The 22191-nt window shown below is 38.2% G+C and overlaps 1 protein-coding gene across 4 annotated transcripts; it reads right to left on the bottom strand.

The window, feature by feature from the left end:
- Nucleotides 1-554: 554 nt before the first annotated feature.
- On the bottom strand, nt 555-21533 carry BIRC2 (baculoviral IAP repeat containing 2). Of its 4 annotated transcripts, none has more exons than XM_037744388.1 (9): nt 20562-21533; nt 16855-19016; nt 16653-16752; nt 10547-10625; nt 9498-9546; nt 4707-4949; nt 1916-1987; nt 1615-1656; nt 555-1513 (listed from the first exon to the last, which is right to left on the bottom strand). In XM_037744388.1, the coding sequence occupies exons 2-9, from the start codon at nt 17747-17749 to the stop codon at nt 1320-1322; spliced, it is 1674 nt and encodes a 557-aa protein (XP_037600316.1). In that variant the 5' UTR covers nt 17750-19016; nt 20562-21533; the 3' UTR covers nt 555-1319. The 4 variants fall into 4 exon arrangements, with proteins under 4 accessions (XP_037600316.1, XP_017400246.1, XP_017400245.1 ...); XM_017544757.2 differs by having other exon boundaries at nt 826-1513; nt 1916-2170; XM_017544756.2 differs by lacking the exon at nt 20562-21533 and adding an exon at nt 20090-20208 and having other exon boundaries at nt 826-1513; nt 1916-2170.
- Nucleotides 21534-22191: the final 658 nt, after the last annotated feature.

The raw sequence follows: 22191 nt of genomic DNA, 5'->3' as shown, positions 1-22191 counted from the left end.
TTAGTTCTACGACTTAGATATACTGGGTTGTTCTCACTAAAGAACTTTTAGTTTGATTCTTTGAGGGAGCTAATTATCCCTTCAGCAATCATAGGCCAGGTTGGCAGAGAAAAGTTAACAATGTTTTAACATTGTTCTGAGTCAACAGAATTTGGGGAAAAAAGAATTCCCTCTTTATAGTCCCTCTGTAATGGCTGGGAGAGCATTTCTCTTATGAGGTCTTGAACCTAGGTATATATGCATTTGGACTTACATGCATCAGCATATCAGGATAGAAACAACAGCAAGAGAAGAGACTGGAGGATACAGAAATTCTCATTCACTCTTCCCATGTGTTCTCTAAAGGAATCTAAAAGAGTTGTGAAGTGAGAAGAAAAATGGAGAGTTTTTAATATTAGACCTCCTTATCCACCTGCTTCAGAAGTCTGCCACAGAGCCAAATCTAAGAAAGGTCAAATATGACTAGACCCAGAAAGGAGGTACTTACCATTCATTGCCTGTATGCCACCTCCTCACCCCATCAACACCTATGCAACAAAGCAATTACACAAATGTCTGAAAACAATGACTATTTATCTAATTTATTAAGAGTTTTTCAAAATTAATGTTGGATTCATTTTTCATCCAACATTGTATCTGTAACATACAAAGCAACAAGAGACTGTCATCTAAAGAAATTTCCCAAATAACATTATTTTTAAAACACTTGTTAATAATTTCTCATGAATGCAATTATTTACTTACTAGCTGGCATTTGAGTACAATGAAGAAACATGAAAATTACTTTTTAAATCAGGACAAAAAAAAATTCTGGTAACACAATCGTTTTAAAGCACTTTACTGAGATGTTTCTCACAAACTAAGGGGAGAGATAAGAGAAAAATCCTTATTTTAAAACACAAGTGAAAAGCACCAAAGACAATTTGGCACCATAACTCTGATGAACTCCAGAGTTCCTGGTTTCCAGTTATTTTAATCTACACTGTAATTTAGTATTCAAAGCTTTCTGAAAGAATACCAAATCCAGTAATTCCTGAAGTGATATATAACAAGCCGTGACACTACTCCCTTAATTCCTCTTATGTCCACACATACATACTAATATAGTTCACCAAACATAAATCTTCCATTGTAAATAAACAGATTAAGATTAAATATGATATCATCTTTTTAGAAACAAGATTAGTACCAAAGCAGACTAAAACATGAATGTTACTAATTGAAAAACTAATAATTCCCTTTTTGCTTCAGATGGCTTCAAGTGTTCAACAATATTTTAGAGACTTTTTTATACAGGTTAATAGATAGCCTATTTTTCTTTAAGAGAGAAATGTACGAACAGTACCCTTGATTATACCCCTGCAAATAGGGCATTTTCTTAGAGAAGGGGCACATTCCTGGCATACTACCAGATGACCACAAGGAATAAATACAATAGAAACTTCTTTGTCCATACACACTTTACAAGTTCTTTCTTCTTGCAACCTCCTCAATTGTTCTTCCAGTGGCAGACCTAGTAACAAAAAATAACTTGAGTGATACTGTTTCCACTTCATTTCCCATTAAAAAAAAATAAGGGTAACAGTTTATGTTGGTTTTAAATCTTTGTTTTACCTGAAACATCTTCTGTTGGAATATACTTCATATTCTTATCCACTGAGGAAAGAAAACATATAAAAAGCATCACTCTACTAAATACAAAACTGCTTCACCTACTACCTATTTATGAAATGATGTAGATTGTAGCTATATATTATCAGGAACTGTTACATTTAGGCATACTACTTGGGAAATAAAAGGCCACTTTTTTGGAACAAGTGAAATACATACAGTTGCTAATTGGATTTATTTGCTTGTCAAACAGAGATGAACATAGTCCTAAGAATGTCTAAAATAATTTCCCCAACAAACTCACCAAATAAATTCTTATACAACGTAGAGTCAATTTCTTTTAGACAGCTTTTGAAGATGTTGGCTGCAGCATTTCCTTTAACTAAAATGGTATCGATCAGTTCTCTTGCTTGTAAAGGTATCTGTGTTTTTTGTTTAATAATATCATGTTCCTGTTTATTAATTACATTGGCCTTTAAAAGATTATCCAGGATAGGAAGCACACACGTCAACTGTTGAAAGAGAGCCATTCTATTCTTCCGAATTAATGACAAATCATCTTCATTAAAAAAAGAAAAAGAAATCCATTAGATTTTAAACTCCTTTAACTATACTTATATAGTCACTAATAACCAAACCTACAAATATTGTAGGCACTAAATAAGTTCAAAAAACAACAAAATAACTTGTTTGCATTTTGAAGTTTATTGTTTTGGAAAACTTCCAGAGAAGTCTGTTTCTGTAACTTTTAAGTCTATATATTCACATGTCCTAGAATTCTACTTTTACTTTATTTTGTTGAAAGACATTTTTAGAAGATAGTAAAAATTTATCCCACGCTATATAATACTGACTTATATTTCCATTATATCACTTTGCTTTTGTAAGTACTTTCATAGTAATTTGTCTCATTTGATACAGCAATCCCGTCAATTAAACAAGGCAAGTATTACTGCCTCTCATTTTCACATAGGGAGAAAAAAGACTCAGAAAAGAATGAGTGGCATGTCCCAGATGATAGAAAGAATAAGCTGCAGAACCAGGTCTCCTAGACCACTGTTCTTTTCAACACCCCATACCTAAGATGCAGCATTGTAGTGTTGTAAGGTTTGAGGAGTAAAGTCAACACAGACCTAGGTTCCAGTGTTGGCTGAGCCCACTCACTAGCCATGTGTCCTAATCTTTCCCCATAGACCTCAGTTTCTTCATCTGTAATAACGGTACCTTCCTCAGAGTTGTGAGGATTGAATAACACATGTAAAGCATTGGGCACAATATGTGGTACATAGTTAATGACCATTACTATTCATAAATGTCTATGTTTATAGCAATTAAAAACAACTACGTAAGAATCAAGTCTGACTTTTTTTTTTAAAAAAAGCAAATGTTTTTCAATATTGCATCCCATAAAACTCCATAGTTAATTTATATCAATGGAATATGGTAGATTCTTCTTTTGGTGTCTAAATCATTATAAAATTTAATTGTCTATTTTCAGAAAAAATCTTAAGAGTACATCTATACAAAGTACCAGTTTAATGAGAAATAAATTATAGAAACAGAAGTCTTCTTCTCCTTTACATCGTTCTAGAAGTGAACCACTCTATATTAATCTCAAAACTATAAAACTCCATTCTATGACCACAACTTCTTCTTCTACCTTAATCACTCCTCTCACTGCTAACAAATTTGTTCTTCACCTTTTCAAGATCTCCATGTCATTCCCAATTCTACTTGCACAAGAGCTGTATCCTGGCTTTGCGTCAAACATCCTATTCTAATCTAGGTATCACTCAGGTGTTTCAATGAGGTTCTCTATATTATCCTTTTAACTTGTCTTCCCTATTCCTTACTTGGCCTTTCCCCTATTAACACTGCCAAATCTGTAATTCAATACTATTCTCTGACCCACACAAAGTATGGGAAAGTCATAAATCTAAGGTGACAGCGATTTCATATAACCTTAGCTGGATTTTATTACTACTTAACAATCCTTAAATTGACTTGTCTTAGGCCCTTTCTTTCACCGAGTCCCTCCCACTTCCCAAGTCAATCTACCTAATGATTTAAAAAAAAACTGATGTGCTAGGAGCTATGTTCAAGTGTTTTATTTGCAATATCTCATTTAATTGCTACAGTAACCCTATGGGATTAGTACTATTACTATCCCCATTTTACAGATGAGAAAGCCGATGTCTGGTTGAATAAATAGCCAAGTTAGTAGATGATGGAGCTGTTTCAGTGTGGAAATCCAGACTTTAAACATTTTGCTACATGGTCATGCCATAGGGTACTCAAGTTATTCCTATCTTTACATACAAGCTTAAAAAGAAAGCATCTTCCAACCCAATACTCCAATTCATATGCAACCTTCACGTCTCTGCTGGCCCTTTAACCTTGTCTTTTGCACACTAGTCTCCCTAGCTAGAGTATATACTCCTGGAGAGCAACCACTATGATTAGCACAGTATTTGGCACTGGTGCTCATCCTCAATAAAAATTTATTGAAGAAATAAATGATTACTCAAAATTCTTGTTTTGAGGGGCTGAGACTTAATACTATTTGGATGAATAGAAAAATCAGTTTCCCTGTTATCCTTGGATTGGGCAGGTAGTTCTCATCAAACCCCAGAATTTCATACTAAGTTCTATTTTTTGTTTGAGGATCACTTAGCAAGGATTAGAAAGTAAAATATCATATTAAAAATATGATGTGCAGAAACTTAAAAAAAAAAAAAAGGAGAAAAAAAGACCTGCATCCAACTTTAACATCTTGCTCTTTCAAAACAATTTACATCAGTTATGTATGAGAAAGAAATGCAATACAGCTCAAGAAAGAGCTTATTATGCTAAAATTCTCTGATTGTCATAAATCAGGGAATCTCATCAGAAAATAAACATACAGAAAAAAGCTGTAGTCGACGGTTTTCAACTTGAAGCAATTGAGAGGGGTAGAAAAGGAGGGATGGTTTCAAAATGACTGGAGTACTACCAGCAGTTAGTGGATGTGAAACAAGCATGTTGTCCTGCAACACGTGAGACAGTCCTAAGAGCTCCTTTGAGAAATAATGCGAATGACTAACATTCCCAAATACCTGATGCCATTTCTTCAGCTTGTCTTTCCTTCTCCTCTTCTCTTTTTTCGTCTTCGGCATTAAGAAGTGCTGATACAATATCATTAACTGTTTTGTAGTTCTCTCCAGTTGTCAGGATTTTACTCTGAACTGTTTGTTTTACCAGGTCTCTACTAAAGCCCATTTCCAAGGCAGATTTAACCACAGGTGTATTCATCATGACGGCATCTTCTGAAGAACTTTCTCCTGATCCAAAATGAATAACTATTTGAAAAGACACATGCTAATATTAAACTCTACAAAACCTATGGAAAAAATTATTACAACACAATCTTTATTATTCGTCCTTTACTCTCACATTCTGAAAAGGAGATGAGCTATAAACATCAATTACCTATAACTCCAATAGAAGTTTAAACTTCATAATGGTCAAATTAGAATACAATTAATTGCTATACTTTTTTAAAAACCCACCTCTCCGGCTACATCCTAGACCTACTTAATGAAAGAGTCTCTAAGGATAAGAATTAGGAATCTGTGTCTGGCGTGGTGGCTCACACCTGTAATCCCAGCATTTTGGGAGGCCGAGGCGGGCAGATCACAAGGTCAAGAGATAGAGACCATCCTGGCCAACATAGTGAAACCCCATCTTTGATAAAATACAAAAATTAGCTGGGTGTGGTGGCGCATGCCTGTAGTCCCAGCTACTCCGGAGGCTGAGGCAGAAGAATTACTTGAACCCAGGAGGCGGAGGCTGCAGTGAACCGAGATTGCGCCACTGCACTTCAGCCTGGCGCCTGGTGACAGAGCGAGACTCTGTCTCAAAAAAAAAAAAAAAAAAAAGAATTAGGAATCTGTATCTTTTAAATATTCTCCCAAATGATTCTGATGTATGGTCATTTTTGAATACCAATATGCTACACAAACTTAGAAATAAGAAATAATCTTCTGCACCCAGGAAAGTGGAGGAAAATCACAAAGACTTCGTGGAAAAGTAACATTAGAGTTTGGACTTGAAGGATGGACAAGGTCTAGATAAGTGGATAGCTGATGTAGAGAGAATAACATAAACAAAAATGGGAAGTGCAGTAAAATAGAAGATCACCCAGAAGATGTAGTGAAAAAGTATGGCTTAAGAAGTAATTAAAGCAATATGATTTTAGATAGTGACAAGTGCTCTGAAGAAAAAAGTAGTTAAAAGTCATTAAAAGAAACCAGGAAGCAGGAAGATACTTTAGATACGGTCGACGGGAAAGCATTTCCTGCTAAGAGTCAATGCTAGCCCATATGATACTTCTGTGTAAAATACAAAATAACGTAATTCTTCAAAACACTACTGCCATCTTCTGGGAAACTGTTATAATGAACATATAAATGTACAATGTCAACAATGTACTCTCTTGTTTAAACATGTGTGGAATCCCTGTCTGAAGAAATGGCACCAGAACAAAGACTTAAATAAGAAGGAGTGAGCTCTATTTCACTTTTAAGTGCATGCCTTCAGGAAATACTTAATGTTCAGGGTAAGAGACACGTTAGAGGATCATTACAGCAATATTTACACCAGGAAAAAAAAAATAACAGAAATAGCTCTCGGTAAGGATAAATAAAATGCAATATGATGGACTACTGTGAAGAAATTTAAAAATAAACAAATGAACTAAACTGGTATATACCTAACCCATGCTACGAAGCTCTGGTGTTAGAAGTTAGAAATGGAACTGTATATAAGCATCAGAGGGGAATTTGGCATTGCCTACAGTATTTAGTTCTTTTTCTTTCCCTTATGAAGAATGCATACATCTATTAAATGTGCAATTATTAATACTAGGGGGAAAAAGGAATGAGGTATGGAAATATCTCAAAGATGTCTTCTAAGCAAAGAGAACAGCAAGTATAAAAGACTTAAATTAAGGGAAAAGCTTGACATGATCAACAAACAGAAAGAAGGTGGTAGAATGTAATAGAGGAGGACAAGGTCCAGATGAGTAGAGCCTTCCTAAGAGTTTATATTTTATTCTAAGTTTGCTAGAATATTCTAGGAGTGTTTTAAGCATGCAACTGATAAAACTTGACTTGTATTTTCAGAAGATGACTCTGGCAGCTAGGTGGAGATGTACTTCAATGGGGTAAACTGGAATCAGGAAGACTTGTTAGGATGATAGACACAGATGATGGTAGGTTGGATTAGGTTAATAGTGGTAGAGATGGTGAGATGTAGTCAGATTTGGGATATTTTATGAAGGCAGAAATGAAAAGACTTCTAACAGATTAAATATACAAATTAAAGGAAGGAGGAGAATCAGAGATGATGCCTAATTTGAGCCAACTTTTAACCCTAGGAAATGAGTACCACTGAGATGAGGAAGACAAAAGAAGACAAATCTGAGGGATGAAGAATGGGAAGAAAATTTCTGGTTTGGTCATATTAACTCTACAATGTCTGTTAAGCCAAGCACAGATTTAAACAGTCAGCTGGACATTCCAGCTTGGGGCTCAGGAAATGAAGAAATAAATTTAAGCTGAGCTTTGAGGGGAACCATCATTTTAAAGTTTGAAAAAGGAGCAGCCAACAGAGGAAATTGTTCAGGATCAACCAGGGAAATAGAAAACCAAGAGTACGGGGTCTGATAATTCAAGCAAAAAAATGTGTCTTAAGAAAGATGAGGCCAGGTGTAGTGGCTCATGCCCATAATCCCAGGACTATGGGAGGCTGAGGCAGGCAGATTGCTTAAGCTCAAGAGTTTGAGACTAGCCTGGGAATCATGGTAAAACTCTGTATACACACAAAAAAAAAAAAAAAAATTATCTGGATGTGGAGGTGCATGCCTGTAGTCCCAGCTACTTGGGAGGCTGAAGTAAAAGAATCACCTGAGCTGGGAAAGTCAAGGCTGCAGTGAGCCATGATCGCACCACTACACTACAGCCTGGGTGACAAAATGAGACCTTGTTTCAAAAAAAGAAAAAAAAAAAGAAAGACAAAGCACTCAATGATTATCAAATGCTGGTTAACACGTCAAGTAGTAGATTTGCTAACATGGCAGTACTTGGCTACCATGATAAGAACAGTTTTTAGTAGAACAAGTAAAAGAAAGAATTCTGAAAGGTGAGGAAGTAAAAGAAAGCAAGCATAGATAAATCTTCCTAGGTATTTTGTTGTAAAGGGAAGCAGAGTAATGAGATAATAGCTGGATAGGGACATTGGTTCATGGAAGTTTTCCTAGGATTAGCAAAAGTACATTATGTTTATATGCTAACATGAATGATTTAGGAGAGATGGAAAAATTGATGACTCGAGAGAGAGGGTATATCACTGCCAAGGTAACATTCTTAAGTTGACAGTAAGGGATGGAAGAGAGGACAAGCGTATCGGCCTTAGATAAGGGCAAGGACAATTCATTTTTTATGAACGAACAGAAAGAAGAGTACATGGATAAATTACATAGTCTAGTGGTTTTGCTGGTGAGACAATAAAGCAACTCTCATTTGGATTCTATTTTCTTAGAGAAGCAAGGTTATAAACTGACAGTAAGGTGGGAAGAGAGTATTAGAAAATTATCAAGGGAGAAAACAAGAAATAGGCATTTTAAAGATTGACAAAGTGATTTTATTAGGAACTATGGTAGAACTGCAGGGCAGCCTACTTGACAGCAGTGGTTATAAATTTTAAGAACAGTTCACACTGCTATCTATCTTTTCTAGGTCTATTACACAGGAGATAGTTGTCATGTACCCAGGTACTTGTATTCCTATTTTCCAGTCAAATACTACTAAATCCTTCATGCAATCCTCCTGAGCCATGGTTTCTAAGACTCGTATACATCTTGGTCACCTTTCTGTGATCCTGTTAACAAATCTGCCAATATCTTTCTTAAAATGCCGTGCCACAAACAGAATGGCCCTTTGTAGATGTGACTGGTACATAAAACAATGGATTATTACCTTAGCCATTTTAGATAACATATGTATATTACATAAACTGACAGATGTGGCTAACATTAAGCTCTAATCAAAAGCTATACTATTTGCTGCCCTTGCATTGAAATACAACATACGTGACTTAAATACCCAACATCTAGTCCAATTCTTGAATCATATGTGAACGACTTTTTCCAAATCATGCTAGCTCACGGCCACCTTTTCCTTTCTGGAGGGCTTATTATTTGCACCTCTTATTTGGTGTTACTTTGGGCTATTTATTTTTCTTTTGCTTGTGTCTCATTTCTCCAGTTGGAATGTCAGCACTAAAAGTGTTAAGTATAGCACGAGAACAAAGACTAGTATATTTTTAGGATCTTCCAGCATTATTAACAACTCTCCCTCTTGCTCTCTCTTTCTCTCTCTGTCTCTCTCTCTCTCTCTCTCTCTCTCTCTGTATATATATAGTATTACCTAAGTTCCCAGTTTTTTTTTCTTATGGCTTCAGAAACACTTTTTAAAAATACATAGTTTGATTCCTAAAAAATTTTTTTTTTTGTGATGGGAGTCTCACTCTGTCACCCAGGCTGGAGTGCAGTGGCACAATCCCAGCTCACTGCAACCTCCCCCTCCTGGTTCAAGCTTTTCTCTTGCCTCAGCTTCCAGAGTAGCTGGGACTATAGGCACATAACCCCTGGCTAATTTTTTGTATTTTTAGTAGAGACGGAGTTTCACTATGTTGGCTAGGCTGGTCTCAAACCCCTGACTTCAGGTGATCCACCCTCCTCGGCCTCTCAAAGTGTTGGGATTATAGGTGTAAGCCACTGCACCTGGTCCATTCCCAAAATTCTTATACAAATTTCCACTCTATATTTAAAATTAATTCATACATACTTGGTGGATCAGCAATTTCATCTCCAGTAGTGTCTGAAGTTAACAACAGCTATGAAACAAGAGAAAATAGGTAAAATCAGAAATCCCCAACAATCTGAAAGGAACATCACTTTTAAACTAAGTTTACTTTAAGTAAGTGTATACACTCTTTTGAGAACTGAGTGATTTATGACCATCACTTTGCTTTCTTTTACCTAAACACATAGATTTCCTTAAATTTCATGTTATCCTAAATTAGAATTCAAGCATTTGTCTAGCTTCAAGAAAGCAGAAAAATGTATTAGTGGTTTATCACTCCATTTGGAAAGTAAAATTTTAACTGGGGTTACTCTCAAAGGGTGTCAGGTCCTAACAAGTTACTTTTTGTTTGTTTTTCTGGAAAACAGCAAAGAGACACTAAAGAGCCTTCTCCAATCCATCACAAATTTGTACAGTGGCAGCACAAATGATTTTTCAAAATAATAAAAACAAAAAACAGTATTTTTTAAAAAGCCCTAAACAATCAAGTTTGTTACCAAAATAAAAATCAAAGGTGTCATTAATATGAATGAAATATGTAACTACAATTAATAAAACAAGAACAAGTATAACTTCTTCTTTTTTCTTTTTTTGAGACAGAGTCTCGCTCTGTCTCCAGGCTGGAGTGCAGTGGCGCAATCTCGGCTCACTGCAACCTCCACTTCCCGGGTTCGAGTGATTCTCTTGCCTCAGCCTCCCAAGTAGCTAGTATTATAGGTGCACACCATGACACCTGGCTAATTTTTGTATTTTTAGTAGAGACGGGGTTTCACATGTTGGCCAGGATGGTTTCGATCTCTTGACCTTGTGATCTGCCCACCTCAGCCTCCCAAAGTGCTGGGATTACAGGCGTGAGCCACTGCGCCCGGCCAGAAATAAGTATAACTTCTAATATAGGTTGATGCAAAAGTAATTGCAGTTTTGCCATGACTTTCAATGGCAAAAACCACGATTACTTTTGTACCAACCTAATAATATTTTTGTTATTATAAAGCAGAATTCAATGTTGTTAATTTTAAAAATGTATTTACCTGTTCAAGAAGATGAGGATATCTACCTTGAATCTCATCAACAAACTCTTGCCCTTTCATTCTTATCAAGAACTCACACCTAAAACGTATGAGGAAAATTATTTTTTAAAATTATTTCATATCAAATATAACCTCATCATTCTAGAAAAATGGTTTTCAGATCATTTATCGTACTTCACAGTAAAAACAATTTATATCACAACCCAGAACACATACATAACAGGAACAAAATTATCATTAAAAAAATATACATCTTACTGTATGTTATATATCATGATATTTTCTATTTCAATCCATTAACACAACAATAAAAAGAAAGGCATGTGTATCCACAAAGGGGAACAAGCTGACTCCTGAAAAATGCTATTATACACAATTTATTTTGCACTTAAAGTGGACTACTTAACAATTTCACATACTATTAACTCAGTATTCCTAAAATGTAATCTCTCACAATTTAATTGCTAATCTTTCTTTAATGCTCACCCTTCCATTACATTTGAACCACAATCAACTACCTTCCCTCCAAAAAATATAGAATCAAATATTTTTATCTATGTATAATATGACAGTGTTTCTCAAATATTTGTTTTTAAACTGATAGGGCTTCTCAAAGATGTTCCAATAAGTTCACATACCATCTATATCCATTCTATTCCTTTTGTTTCTTCAACAAATGATACTACACAATTGGATACTCATATGGAAAAAAAAAAACCCTCTTATCCCCATATTATATGCAAAAGTAAAGTAAAAATGGATCATATACCTAAATATAAAACCCAAAGTAATAAAACTTTAGAAAAAAGCTCAGGAGAAAAATCCTTTTGTCTTTATATTAGGTAAAGAATTATTAGATAAAAGATCAAAAACATAATCCACAAAAGATAAAATTGATAAACTGACATCATCAAAATTGAAAACATCCGCTCTTCAAAAGTCAATGTTAAAGAAATGAAAAGCACAGCTCAAAGTTTCCAAGAGTGATGTCAGCAAGATAGCAGACTAGGAGACAATAGCCTTCTTCCACCCAAAAAAGACAACAAAGACGCAGCTATCCACAAACAAATACAGCTCTGGGAAGATGCAATAGCCCAATTAGGTTACAGCAATACAGTGGGGAAAAAAAAGGGAGAATAACCACAAAGAAAGAACAGCTAGGAGATATGCTTAGCAGAGACATCTAGAGAAGGGGTGAAGGCTATCTGTATCAGTCATGCAGTGAGTGCCATCACAGTCCTCAGTGGCAACACTGCTAGGCTCCTCCCCAGAGCAGGCCCCCAGAGACATCCAATAACTCTCAAGATAGCCATAGACTTCCTGTAGGTTTCACAGTGGATTCCATAGTATTCACTGATGCCAATCCTAGCAGCCTACTCTGCAGAGAACACTGACAGCTTTCACCATTAAGGTAACCAACACCCGCTGCTGCTCTGAACCCCTGGAGAAGGAGATACTACTGCACTCCTCACCCTGAAAAGGAGCACTCTTGCACTGCACTGTCCAGAGATAGTGCAGTCCCCTCACCCTACACATGCCCGGGACCTCAGAGCCACAGCTGCTTCACATGTACTATGCATGTAAAACCCTTGCTCTGTGGCTGCTCTAATCATATACTCTCCCGCTCCCAGCTCTCTGGCTGCCGTATGTGCACCCACATCTGAGGCACCAAAAGCACTATTGCTGCAGGGCAGTCAACATCCTGAACCCCAGAGCCACTGTCTTTCTGCCGGCACTTGCACTCCAAACCTCAGCTCTGTAAGCTGCTCCACGGGTGTCCATGCCATCAGAGACATCAGTGCTGCCACCACCAGCAACACAACGGAGCCCAAAGCCGGAACCTGTGTCAAGAAGAAACCTCTTGGCCATGACATCTCCCATGGGAGAAAAAGTGATCAAGACGTCCCCAGCAACCTCTGCCACTATATATCAAAAAAACCCTTGCTGCTGGTATGGATACGTGCACCCTTGGATGTTGAGGACCCCTGCAATCCTCACTGATGATGATCTGCTAATACAGCTGCACAGAGTTTACAGTGCTGGGTCTTTCACAGAGCTAGAACTACCACACCTACAGGCTGGTGCCTCACACTCATCCATAGGCAAAGGTCTTTCCTCAAAACAAAACAAAACAAAACAAAACAAAACAAAAACTAGTTTGTAATGCCTAGAAGTAATTCTTCCATCAAATACGCAGATAACAACACAAGTCCACAAGAAATAGAACGGGGAAAAAAAAAAAAAAGGATACATGACATTACCAAAGAAACACAGTAATTTTCCAGTAACCACCCCCAAAGAAATGGAGATCTATCAACTAAAGATAAAGAATTTAGAAATAACTGTTTCAAGCAAACTCAGTGAGCTACAAAAGAACACAGACAATGATATAAAAAACATATACAAACAAATGAGAAATTCAACAGAGAGACAGAAATAATAAAAAGAAACAAATTCAGGAGCTGAAGAACATTAAAAAACATGCAATAGAGAGCATCAATAGGAGACCTGATCAAGCAGAAGAAAGAACCTATGAACTAAAAGGCAGGTCATTTGAAATTATCTAGTCAAGAGAAGAAAAACAAAAAAAAAAAAAAAAAAAGAATAGTGGAGAAAGCCTACCTGAATTATAGGACACTATCAAGCAAAATAATATTTGCATTTTAAGAATTCAAAGCCAGGCATAATGGCTCACACCTGTAATTCCAGCATTAAGGGAGGCCAAGCCCAGTGGATCACATGAGGTCAGGAGCTCAAGACCAGTCTGACCAACATGGCAAAACCCCATCTCTACTAAAAATACAAACATTAGTGGTGCATGGTGATGCACATCTGTAGTCCCAGCTACGTGGGTGGCTGAGGTAGGATAATCACTTGAACCTGGGAGGTGGAGATTGCAGTGAGTTGAGATCATGCCACTGCACTCCAGCCTGGGTGACAGAACGAGACACCATCTAAAAAAAGAAGAAGAGGAGGTAGAGGGAGAGAGAGGAGGAGGAGGAGGAAGAAGGAAGGGAAAGGGAGTAGGAGGAGGAGTAGGAGGAATACTTCCAAACTTATTTTACAAAGCCAAGCATTACTCTGATACCAAAGCAAGACCAGGACAACATAAGAAAAGAAAATTACAAGCCAATAGTCCTGATGAACACAGATGCAAAAATCCTCAACAAAATACTAGCAAACTGAATTCAGCAGCACACTAGAAGAATCATATATCACGATGAAGTGAGATTTATCCCTGGGATGCAAGGATGGTATGATATATGCAAATCAATAAATATGATACCACACATTGACAGAATGAAGGATAAAAATCATATAATCAGCTAGGTGCAGTGGCTCACGCCTGTAATCCCAGCACTTTGAGAGGCCAAGGTGGGCGGACCACCTGAGGTCAGGAGTTGTAGACCAGCCGGGTGAAACTCATCTCACTAAAAATACAAAAATTAGCTGGGTGTGGCTGCATGAACCTGTAGTCTCAGCTACTCAGGAGGCTGAGGCAGGAGAATCGCCTGAGAGGCAGAGGCTGCACTGAGCTGAGATTGCACCACTGCACTTCAGCTTGGGTGACAGAGCGAGACTCCATCTCAAAAAAAAAAAAAAAAAAAAAAAAAAGTTACTATATAAGGTGATGGATTTACTGAGATTAAAGATTATTCACAACTGAAATGTGGGCAGGGCTCAGTGGCTTATGCCTGTAAGCTCAGCACTTTGGGAGGCCAAGGCAGATGGATCACTTGAGGTCAGGAGTTCGAGACCAGCCTAGCCAACATAGTGAAATCCCATCCCTACTAAAAATATAAAAACTACTGAGCTTGGTGGTGCACGCCTATAATTCCAGCTACTCAGGAGGCTGAGGCTTGAACCCAGGAGGTGGAGGTTGCAGCTGAACTGAGATCTTGCCATTGCACTAAGCAATGACAGGTGATGGAATAAGACTCTGTCTCAAAAAAATAAAAAAAGGAAAAAAGAAATGTGTTGTTTTCATAGAAGTATTTACAAAATGCACCCCTACATCTTCACCCTTATTTAATCATTTAAAACAAAACACAAGTTACGAAAATAAAGATTTTGTTTTTGTTTTATAAAGTACAAAATGTAGTAGTTCCAATACTAGAATATGGAAGCTGTTTTTGTCTTTGATACCACAACATGAATTAAATTTCAAATTAAATGTATACAATCCCATAGAATCAGCATAATTAAGTCATTTAAAAGTCTGATAAGACATGCTTTTTAATATAATTTTAAAAATAATTAATAATTTAAGTAAAACATCACTTTTCAGAGTATAAAAACATTAAAATTTATCTTGATATATTATGAATATTAATGAGATAACTTTAACATACAACTTTTTAACAATGTACTGATCCATAATAAAGTATTTGTTACTTCAAGTTTCTTTTTCATCACATATCATACAAAATGAAGAAAATATTTTTTTAATTTCCTCAAGGGGTTCAAGAGATTCTTCATTATTGTGAAAGACACTCACAGGTAAAACATAATCTATACTGTATTATGATTTCACTTATATGTGGTGCCTAGAGTGGTCAAATCCAATAGAGACAAATAGAATGGTGGGGCAGGGGGTGATGGCTCACATCTGTAATCCCAGCACTTTTGGAGGCAGAGGCAGGCAGATCACTTGAGGTCAGAAGTTCAAGACTAGCCCACCCCACATGGTGAAACCTTGTCTTTACTAAAAATACAAAAAAAATAGCCAGGCATGGTGGCAGGCACCTGTAATCCCAGCTACTCGGGAGGCTGAGGCAGGAGAATCGCTTGAACCTGGGAAGTGGAGGTTGCAGTGAGCCAAGATCATCGTGCCACTGCACTCCAGCCTGGATGACAGAGTAAGAATGTCTCCAAAAAAAAAAAAAAAAAAAAAAAAAAAAAAAAAAAAAAAAAAAAAAAAAAAAAAAAAAAAAAAAAAAAAAAAAAAAAAAAAAAAAAAAAAAGAAAAGAAAAGAAATAAAATGACTGGTGGTTGCCAGGATGTTGGGGAAAAGGGTAATGGGGAGTTAGTACTTGATGGGTAGACAGTTTCAGTTTGGGAAGATGCAAAGGTTCTGGAGATGGATAGTGGTGTGATTGTACAACAGTATTAACATACTTTATGCCACAGAACTATACACTTTAAAATGGTTAAGATGGTAAATGTTATGTTATGCCTATTTTATCACTATTTAAAAAATTATCTAGGGCAACCCCTCCTCACTTTACCAATGTGGTCCAAGTTCACAGAGCTACTCAATCATAAAGACAATCTCTAATTCTACTTCTACCAATAATGCTGCCCCTAAATTCTTTCTAGGATATAATAATAAAACACACTGCTAGAGACAAAGTGTCTAAAAGGAGGTAAATGACAGATTATAAAAAAAACTGTACAGAAAATTTACAATTACAATTAAAACGGGCAGTCAGATATGCCTTTTTTTTTTAAAATTACCCAGGTTGGAGTGCAGTGGCACAGTCTCGGCTCACTGCAGCCTCCACCTCCTGGGTTCAAGTGATTCTCCTGTCACAGCCTTCAAAGTAGCTGGAACTACAAGCATGTGCCTCCATGCCTGGCTAATTTTTGTATTGTTAGTAGATACAGGGTTTCACGATGTTGGTCAGGCTGGTCTCAAACTCCTGACCTCTGACGATCCAAGGACTGCCTCAGCCTCCCAAAGTGATGGGATTACAGGTGTGGGCCACTGCACCCAGCCCAGATATGCTCTTAATAAATGCATTTTTTAATTTGCCTTATTCCTGCATCCATTCTATGTCCCTTCTTGTTTTCCTTTTCTTACCTTTTTCTAACTTATCTTCTTTTTGTTCTATTTTATATGTTTTTGTAATCCTTAAGTACTCTTTAAGAAAAAATGGGAAATAAATAAAATGCATGGCCATAACTGTAACTGACTTAAAAGAAAAGTACACAGAAGAATATTTTTCAACAAAATAATTACAGTTAAAATATGGTCTTTTAGAAGGATAATCCCTCAGGGCATAAAAGAGGCTTTGTTATCATTTAAATGTAAGCTTAATCACGTAAGCATGCCTACTTTTTGTTAGCAGAGTTTCTGGACAAATACCTTTTCAAAACAATTACCTTGGAAACCACTTGGCGTGTTCTACCCATGGATCATCTCCAGATTCCCAACACCTCAAGCCACCATCACAACAAAAGCATTTGACATCATCGTTGCGACCTACAGGGGAAAAAAAAAAATAAACAAACAAATATTGAAAACCCATGTTCTAATATGTAAATCGAAATAAACTGATAAAATGTAGAGTTACTTGCTTCTTACCCACATAATAAAAACCAGCACTTGCAAGCTGCTCAGGCTGAACTGGAACACTAGATGGCCAGTACATAAATGTTCTCATTCGAGCTGCATGTGTCTGCATGCTCAGATTTGAAATGCTAAACCTCAGCGTTTCTAGAGAATTTTCCAAAAATGGACAGTTGGGAAAATGTCTCCGGTGTTCTGACATAGCATCATCCTTTGGTTCCCAGTTACTGAGCTTCCCACCACAGGCAAAGCAGGCTACCCTATCTCCAGGTCCTATATAGTAAAAACCAGCTCTTGCCAATTCTGATGGTGACAAAAATGTTAATGGCCACATATGGTAGGTAAGAAATCTGGCTTCTTCAGTACTCATTGCGTAACTGTAAGGGTTAGTCCTCAATGGAGACAAGTCTTCGACTGCTCTAGAGTTAAGAGGGTTTGGTGAAAGGCTGGAGTAAGAACCACTGAACAAGCTACTATGTTCCAACGTGGGAGATAATGAATGTGCAAAATTGTTTCTCATTGGAGACGGATTCTTAGTGGTGGATGTCAGACTAGCTGAAATCAGATTCTGAATAAAGCTACAGCTAGGATATAGCTGTTTATGCTTTTCAATAGGATTGTCTCCTAGTTTCCAGTTATCCAGCATGAGGCCACAACAGAAGCATTTGACCTTGTCATTCACACCAGTATAATAAAAACCAGCACGAGCAAGACTTCTTTCTGAGACAGGAACACCGGCAGGGAAAGTTGAATATGTAGACATTCTGTAGAGTTCACAGGAAAAGTCATACTTCATTTTTTGTTTGCTGCTGTTTGTCCAATCTGACAAAATCGTGCTATCTTCCATTATACTGTTAATTTTTTGATACGAGGGACCTGGGAAAAGTCTTTGGGAGGCAGTTTTGTGCATGAGTAGGTGATAGTACTGTTTGATAGCTAAAACATTCACTTGAAATTTCTTCACACGAAATAAGACCTTTTATCACAAAAAGAAATCAATGATAGACTCTTATGTAGAATTCACTATACTTTCTTGACTGGATTTATCTCAGTTTATATTCAGGTAGGATGAGTATCTCCCTGAATTACCAAGATACTACTTAGAACACAACTCTTTGGGGTTGTAGTCACTCTTGTAGGTAACCTAAGTGCTATTTGTTCATAATCGGTATAATACTAACCAAAAGCACAGAAAAAGTCAATGCACTTCTGATAATGTTAAAACTCCTTGATTTTTCACCGAGATTTATATTCTCAAAATTTTAAGCAACTATAGAATACCTAAACTATGCCTTTTATTTATGTTTGGTTACAAGCTATTAAGCCTGGATAACAGGACAATTACTGATTATGCCACAAGGTAAAAAAATTATATGCAGGTGTCTTTCCCTATATGCACTTTAATATGACAACCCCGAAAAATCTCATTTTATTCCAATAAACAAAAGTAATTAAAATCTTCATATGGTCACACTACTTAAAGGCTAAATTCACACACTTTATCATCAGAGTATTTACATAAGTGGGCTATATTACTTCAGCTGACAACTTTTGGGGAAGCCAACACCCACAAGCTTTGTTGAACCTGCGCCAGTTACAGTGTTTGATGTCAAATGAACTTTGCTTAAAGTTCACAGACTGTAAACTCTTCTATCTTGGTTAAATATCATTTGTATTTGTTTCCATTTCCTGCAGCATCATGTCGACTTTCTGCCTAACTTTGCATACAATTTTATTATTCTTGATCAACTAAAGGTATTTTCTCCATAAACTTAGTTAACCGTAAAATTTCCACAGCACACTTTTTACACTGCATTTAAAAGCTAAATAACCTGTTCATCATTTAAGGACGATTCAGCTATAATGATCAGTCATGTTGTAATTAAGCATTACTCAATTTGTCACAAGATATAACTTGTTCTTTCTAGTGTTATCTGAAACGCCTAACAAAATATTATATTACCAAAAAAGTACTGCTTAGCATAATGTATCAATAATCAACTGTACTAGCCTTCTTTCTGAAAACTCTTCAATGTTTTAAAAATATAATTCATACACAAAATTACACTCCATAGAATTCAAACTATATCCCTTTATAAAGTTTCGAGGTCTTCATAATGGGATTTATTACTGCAGGGGGAAAAATAGGGAGAGGGAGACTCTTCAGGGCTGAAAATCTGAAAAGAAAAAACAAAAGGTATTTTAGAAAACTGTATTTGCATGGCAAATAGAACTTACATACTCTTCAATTTATTCAGTAAAGTCAAAGAATAATTTACACTTTAGAGAATACATCTTAGCCAGGCGCAGTGGCTCACGCCTGTAATCCCAGTACTTTGGGAGGCCGAGGCGGGCGGATCACGAGGTCAAGAAATCGAGACCATCCTGGCCAACATGGTGAAACCCTGTCTCTACTAAAAAATACAAAAATTAGCTGGACGTGGCGGCGCGCACCTGTAGTCCCAGCTACTCGAGAGGCTGAGAAAGGAGAATTTCTTGAACCCAGGAGGCGGAGATTGCAGTGGGCCGAGATTGCGCCACTGCACTCCAGACTGGCGGCTGGCAACTGGCGACAGAGCAAGACTCTGTCTTAAAAAAAGAAAAGAAAAGATTATACATCTTAATTCCAGCAATTTGTCACTACAACTTTGTAACTGAAAAAGTACTTAGTTAAAATAAATAAATGCAATATGCTTCCCAGACCACTAACTATACTGTTTTGAAAATGTACAACTTTGAAGACAAATGGACATTTTCACAGGGGAAAACATTTTGTCCTTGCGCTCCTCTCCTTTTCTGACCTAAAGGTATCTCTGGCACTCTCCTGGAGGCAACGGAACATTGGTTCCTTTAGTGGACAGACACTCCACTAAACCCTGTCAGCAGCAGTACAGCAGTAGTCAGACAGCAACGTTAGTGTGTAAATATCAAGTCTCTCTACAACTAGGAAACCCGCAGTAAAACAGGAGCTCATTAATATAAACTCTTAAACTCCACCATTCCCTTGCAATTCCAAAGCAACAACCACAGAAAGCAACTCAAAAACAAAACCTAACACAGTGGTCTGTGAAACAGTGGTCGTGGCACGATGACCACTGCCATGACTGCTTTAATTACACCGTCTCATATCCTGTCTTTAAATGAAAGATTTTTATCTACAAGCACCATACTGCTGCATTCTCTTTATGCAAACTGCAGCAGGGCAAAGGGATAGAATGGAAAGGAAAGGAATAGAAACTATGGGATTTACCCAATAATTTCCCAGAGCTGTTTCTCACAATACACAACGGGCGACTACTGGAGTGACAGCGCAGTGGGAACTATGAAATCTGAGATCTCGGCGCCACCGAAATGTCTTCGTTTCAATGTATTACATTAAAAGAAAGCCGAGAGCTAAGCTTAAAACCTTGCAAAAAGCTGCGAGAAAACATCTTGGTCAAGGTCCAAGGGCCAGAAGAGTGGGCGGCGGCCAGAGGAGGCTTGAAAACGTCATATTTTAAAAATCGCTTTGACTGCAAGTCTTGAAGTTGGGGCTTCCGAATCAAATAAAACCTTAGTGAGAGTGGAAAGCAGAGAGCCCCCGGCGACCCTCAACCTTTGGCCGACGGGCCCCAGGCCCGGTCCTTCTTCCCCCAGCCACCACATTAGGGAAGTGGGCCCCCGCGGGCCCGCACGTCTCCACCCGTCCCGCGCCGCCCGAGCCCGGAAGGAGCAGCACTCACCGCAGTGCGGGCGCAGCAAACACGGAAGCTGCGCGGGTACCTAGAGGCCTCCACAGAGCCGGGAAGCAGCCGTGCTGACAAGGAGATACGGCCAGCTCGGCTCGTATCAGCCTCCGCGCTCCCGAAGCCCGCCGCCCCAGCCGGGCCCACGCCGACGCACGGTGACGTCAGCACGCCCGGCCCGGAACAGGCGTTAGCCGCCGCGGGAGGGCGCCCGGGAGGCTGGGGCGGGAAAGCGAAACCGAGCGCGGGTTAGGCGGTGGGGAGACAAACCTCCGGGAAAGACGCCGAGTGGCCCAGGGAGGCCCGGGGCCACTAGGCGCCCACGGGAGTCGCCGGATTGGTTGTCAGGGGAATGGGGACTATCCGTATCAACTCGGTGTTTGTTCATTTTCTTTACCTTGCGGCTTGTGCCCCCCCTCACATTTCCTTTCTCTCTGTGGCTACCATTCTCCTGGGGGACGTGGCAAAACGTGAACCGCTGCGTTTGAATCGTTGGAAACCCTGCGGAAACACCCTGGCGCCGGTGGTTTTGCGCGTCCTACCATGTGTCATCTCAGGGTTATGGTCTGGCCCTGGCAAGTCTCCCCTAGTGTGATGCCTTCCCTCGTCGTCGAGATGACTGCATTTTGAGGATGGCGTCAGTCTGGTGGCATATTTTGCTTAAGTAAACAATTGTAACCGTTTGTGTAGCGTCAATGTCCAACAGTTGGCTGTGCAAATCGAAAAAAGCGAAGCGCTGGAAAGTAGGAAGCATCAGATGAATAATTTTGAAGACTTGACAATTGTTTTATAATCAACTAGAATATCTTGTTTTTAAACTTTTGGTTTTCTGTTCCGGAGACCAACAGTGCTTATACACTGAGGAAAAGTGTCGTTATTTCAGTTGCTCCTTGCTAGCAACGGGAACGGTATTGCAAGCCAGGCTTCACTCCCTGGTATTTTCTGAATGTTTCAATAAAATGAAATACATACGTCTGCCTGTATATTGGTGTACACGCACATATAATTGTACATACACCACAGAGGAGCCCAATTTTTTTAAATACTTAGGTATTAGAAAATTTGTAGATTAAAAACCCTTGGCTTTTACTAGTCATGGACCTTTTGTATCCACCTCCATACTCCCTCCATGGTGCCATAGACACAATGGCATGCAGTAAATATTTGTAGTATGACAAAGACTTTTGAAGTTGACGCTCTTTGCCCATTGAATCTGATGCTTGCTTCTCTCTGGGGAACTCCAAGGGACAAACATTTTAAAAACTTCCAAATAGCAAGCCACTTAATTAGGCAGCCGGGGGAATTCCGAGACCCTGAACCATTTCCCATTTCCTGTCCGTGTCATTTCTGCCTGCCAATCAGTCACAGAACAGGAGGTCTTCTGTTCCAATGTTAATACTCAAAGAGAGTGAGTGTAACCGTTTGTAATACAGAAAAAAGAAATGCCATGGTTCCCAATGACTAAACACATCCAAAAATGCACCTGGGGCTTGGTAGTAGTTTAGTATTTAGTTCAAGTCACTATTTCTCGGAAAGTTACAGAACATTCCTAACATATATGGGAAAATACATATAACAAGAATTGTTCATTCTGAATTCAAGATTATTTTCTCTTTTTCAGTTCTTG

Source organism: Cebus imitator, unplaced genomic scaffold (assembly GCF_001604975.1).
Source record: "Cebus imitator isolate Cc_AM_T3 unplaced genomic scaffold, Cebus_imitator-1.0 Scaffold171, whole genome shotgun sequence".
In the NCBI taxonomy this organism is placed as follows: Eukaryota; Metazoa; Chordata; class Mammalia; order Primates; family Cebidae; genus Cebus; species Cebus imitator.
Note: the sequence above shows the minus strand (reverse complement) of the source record. Positions and strands in the feature narration are given on the sequence as shown.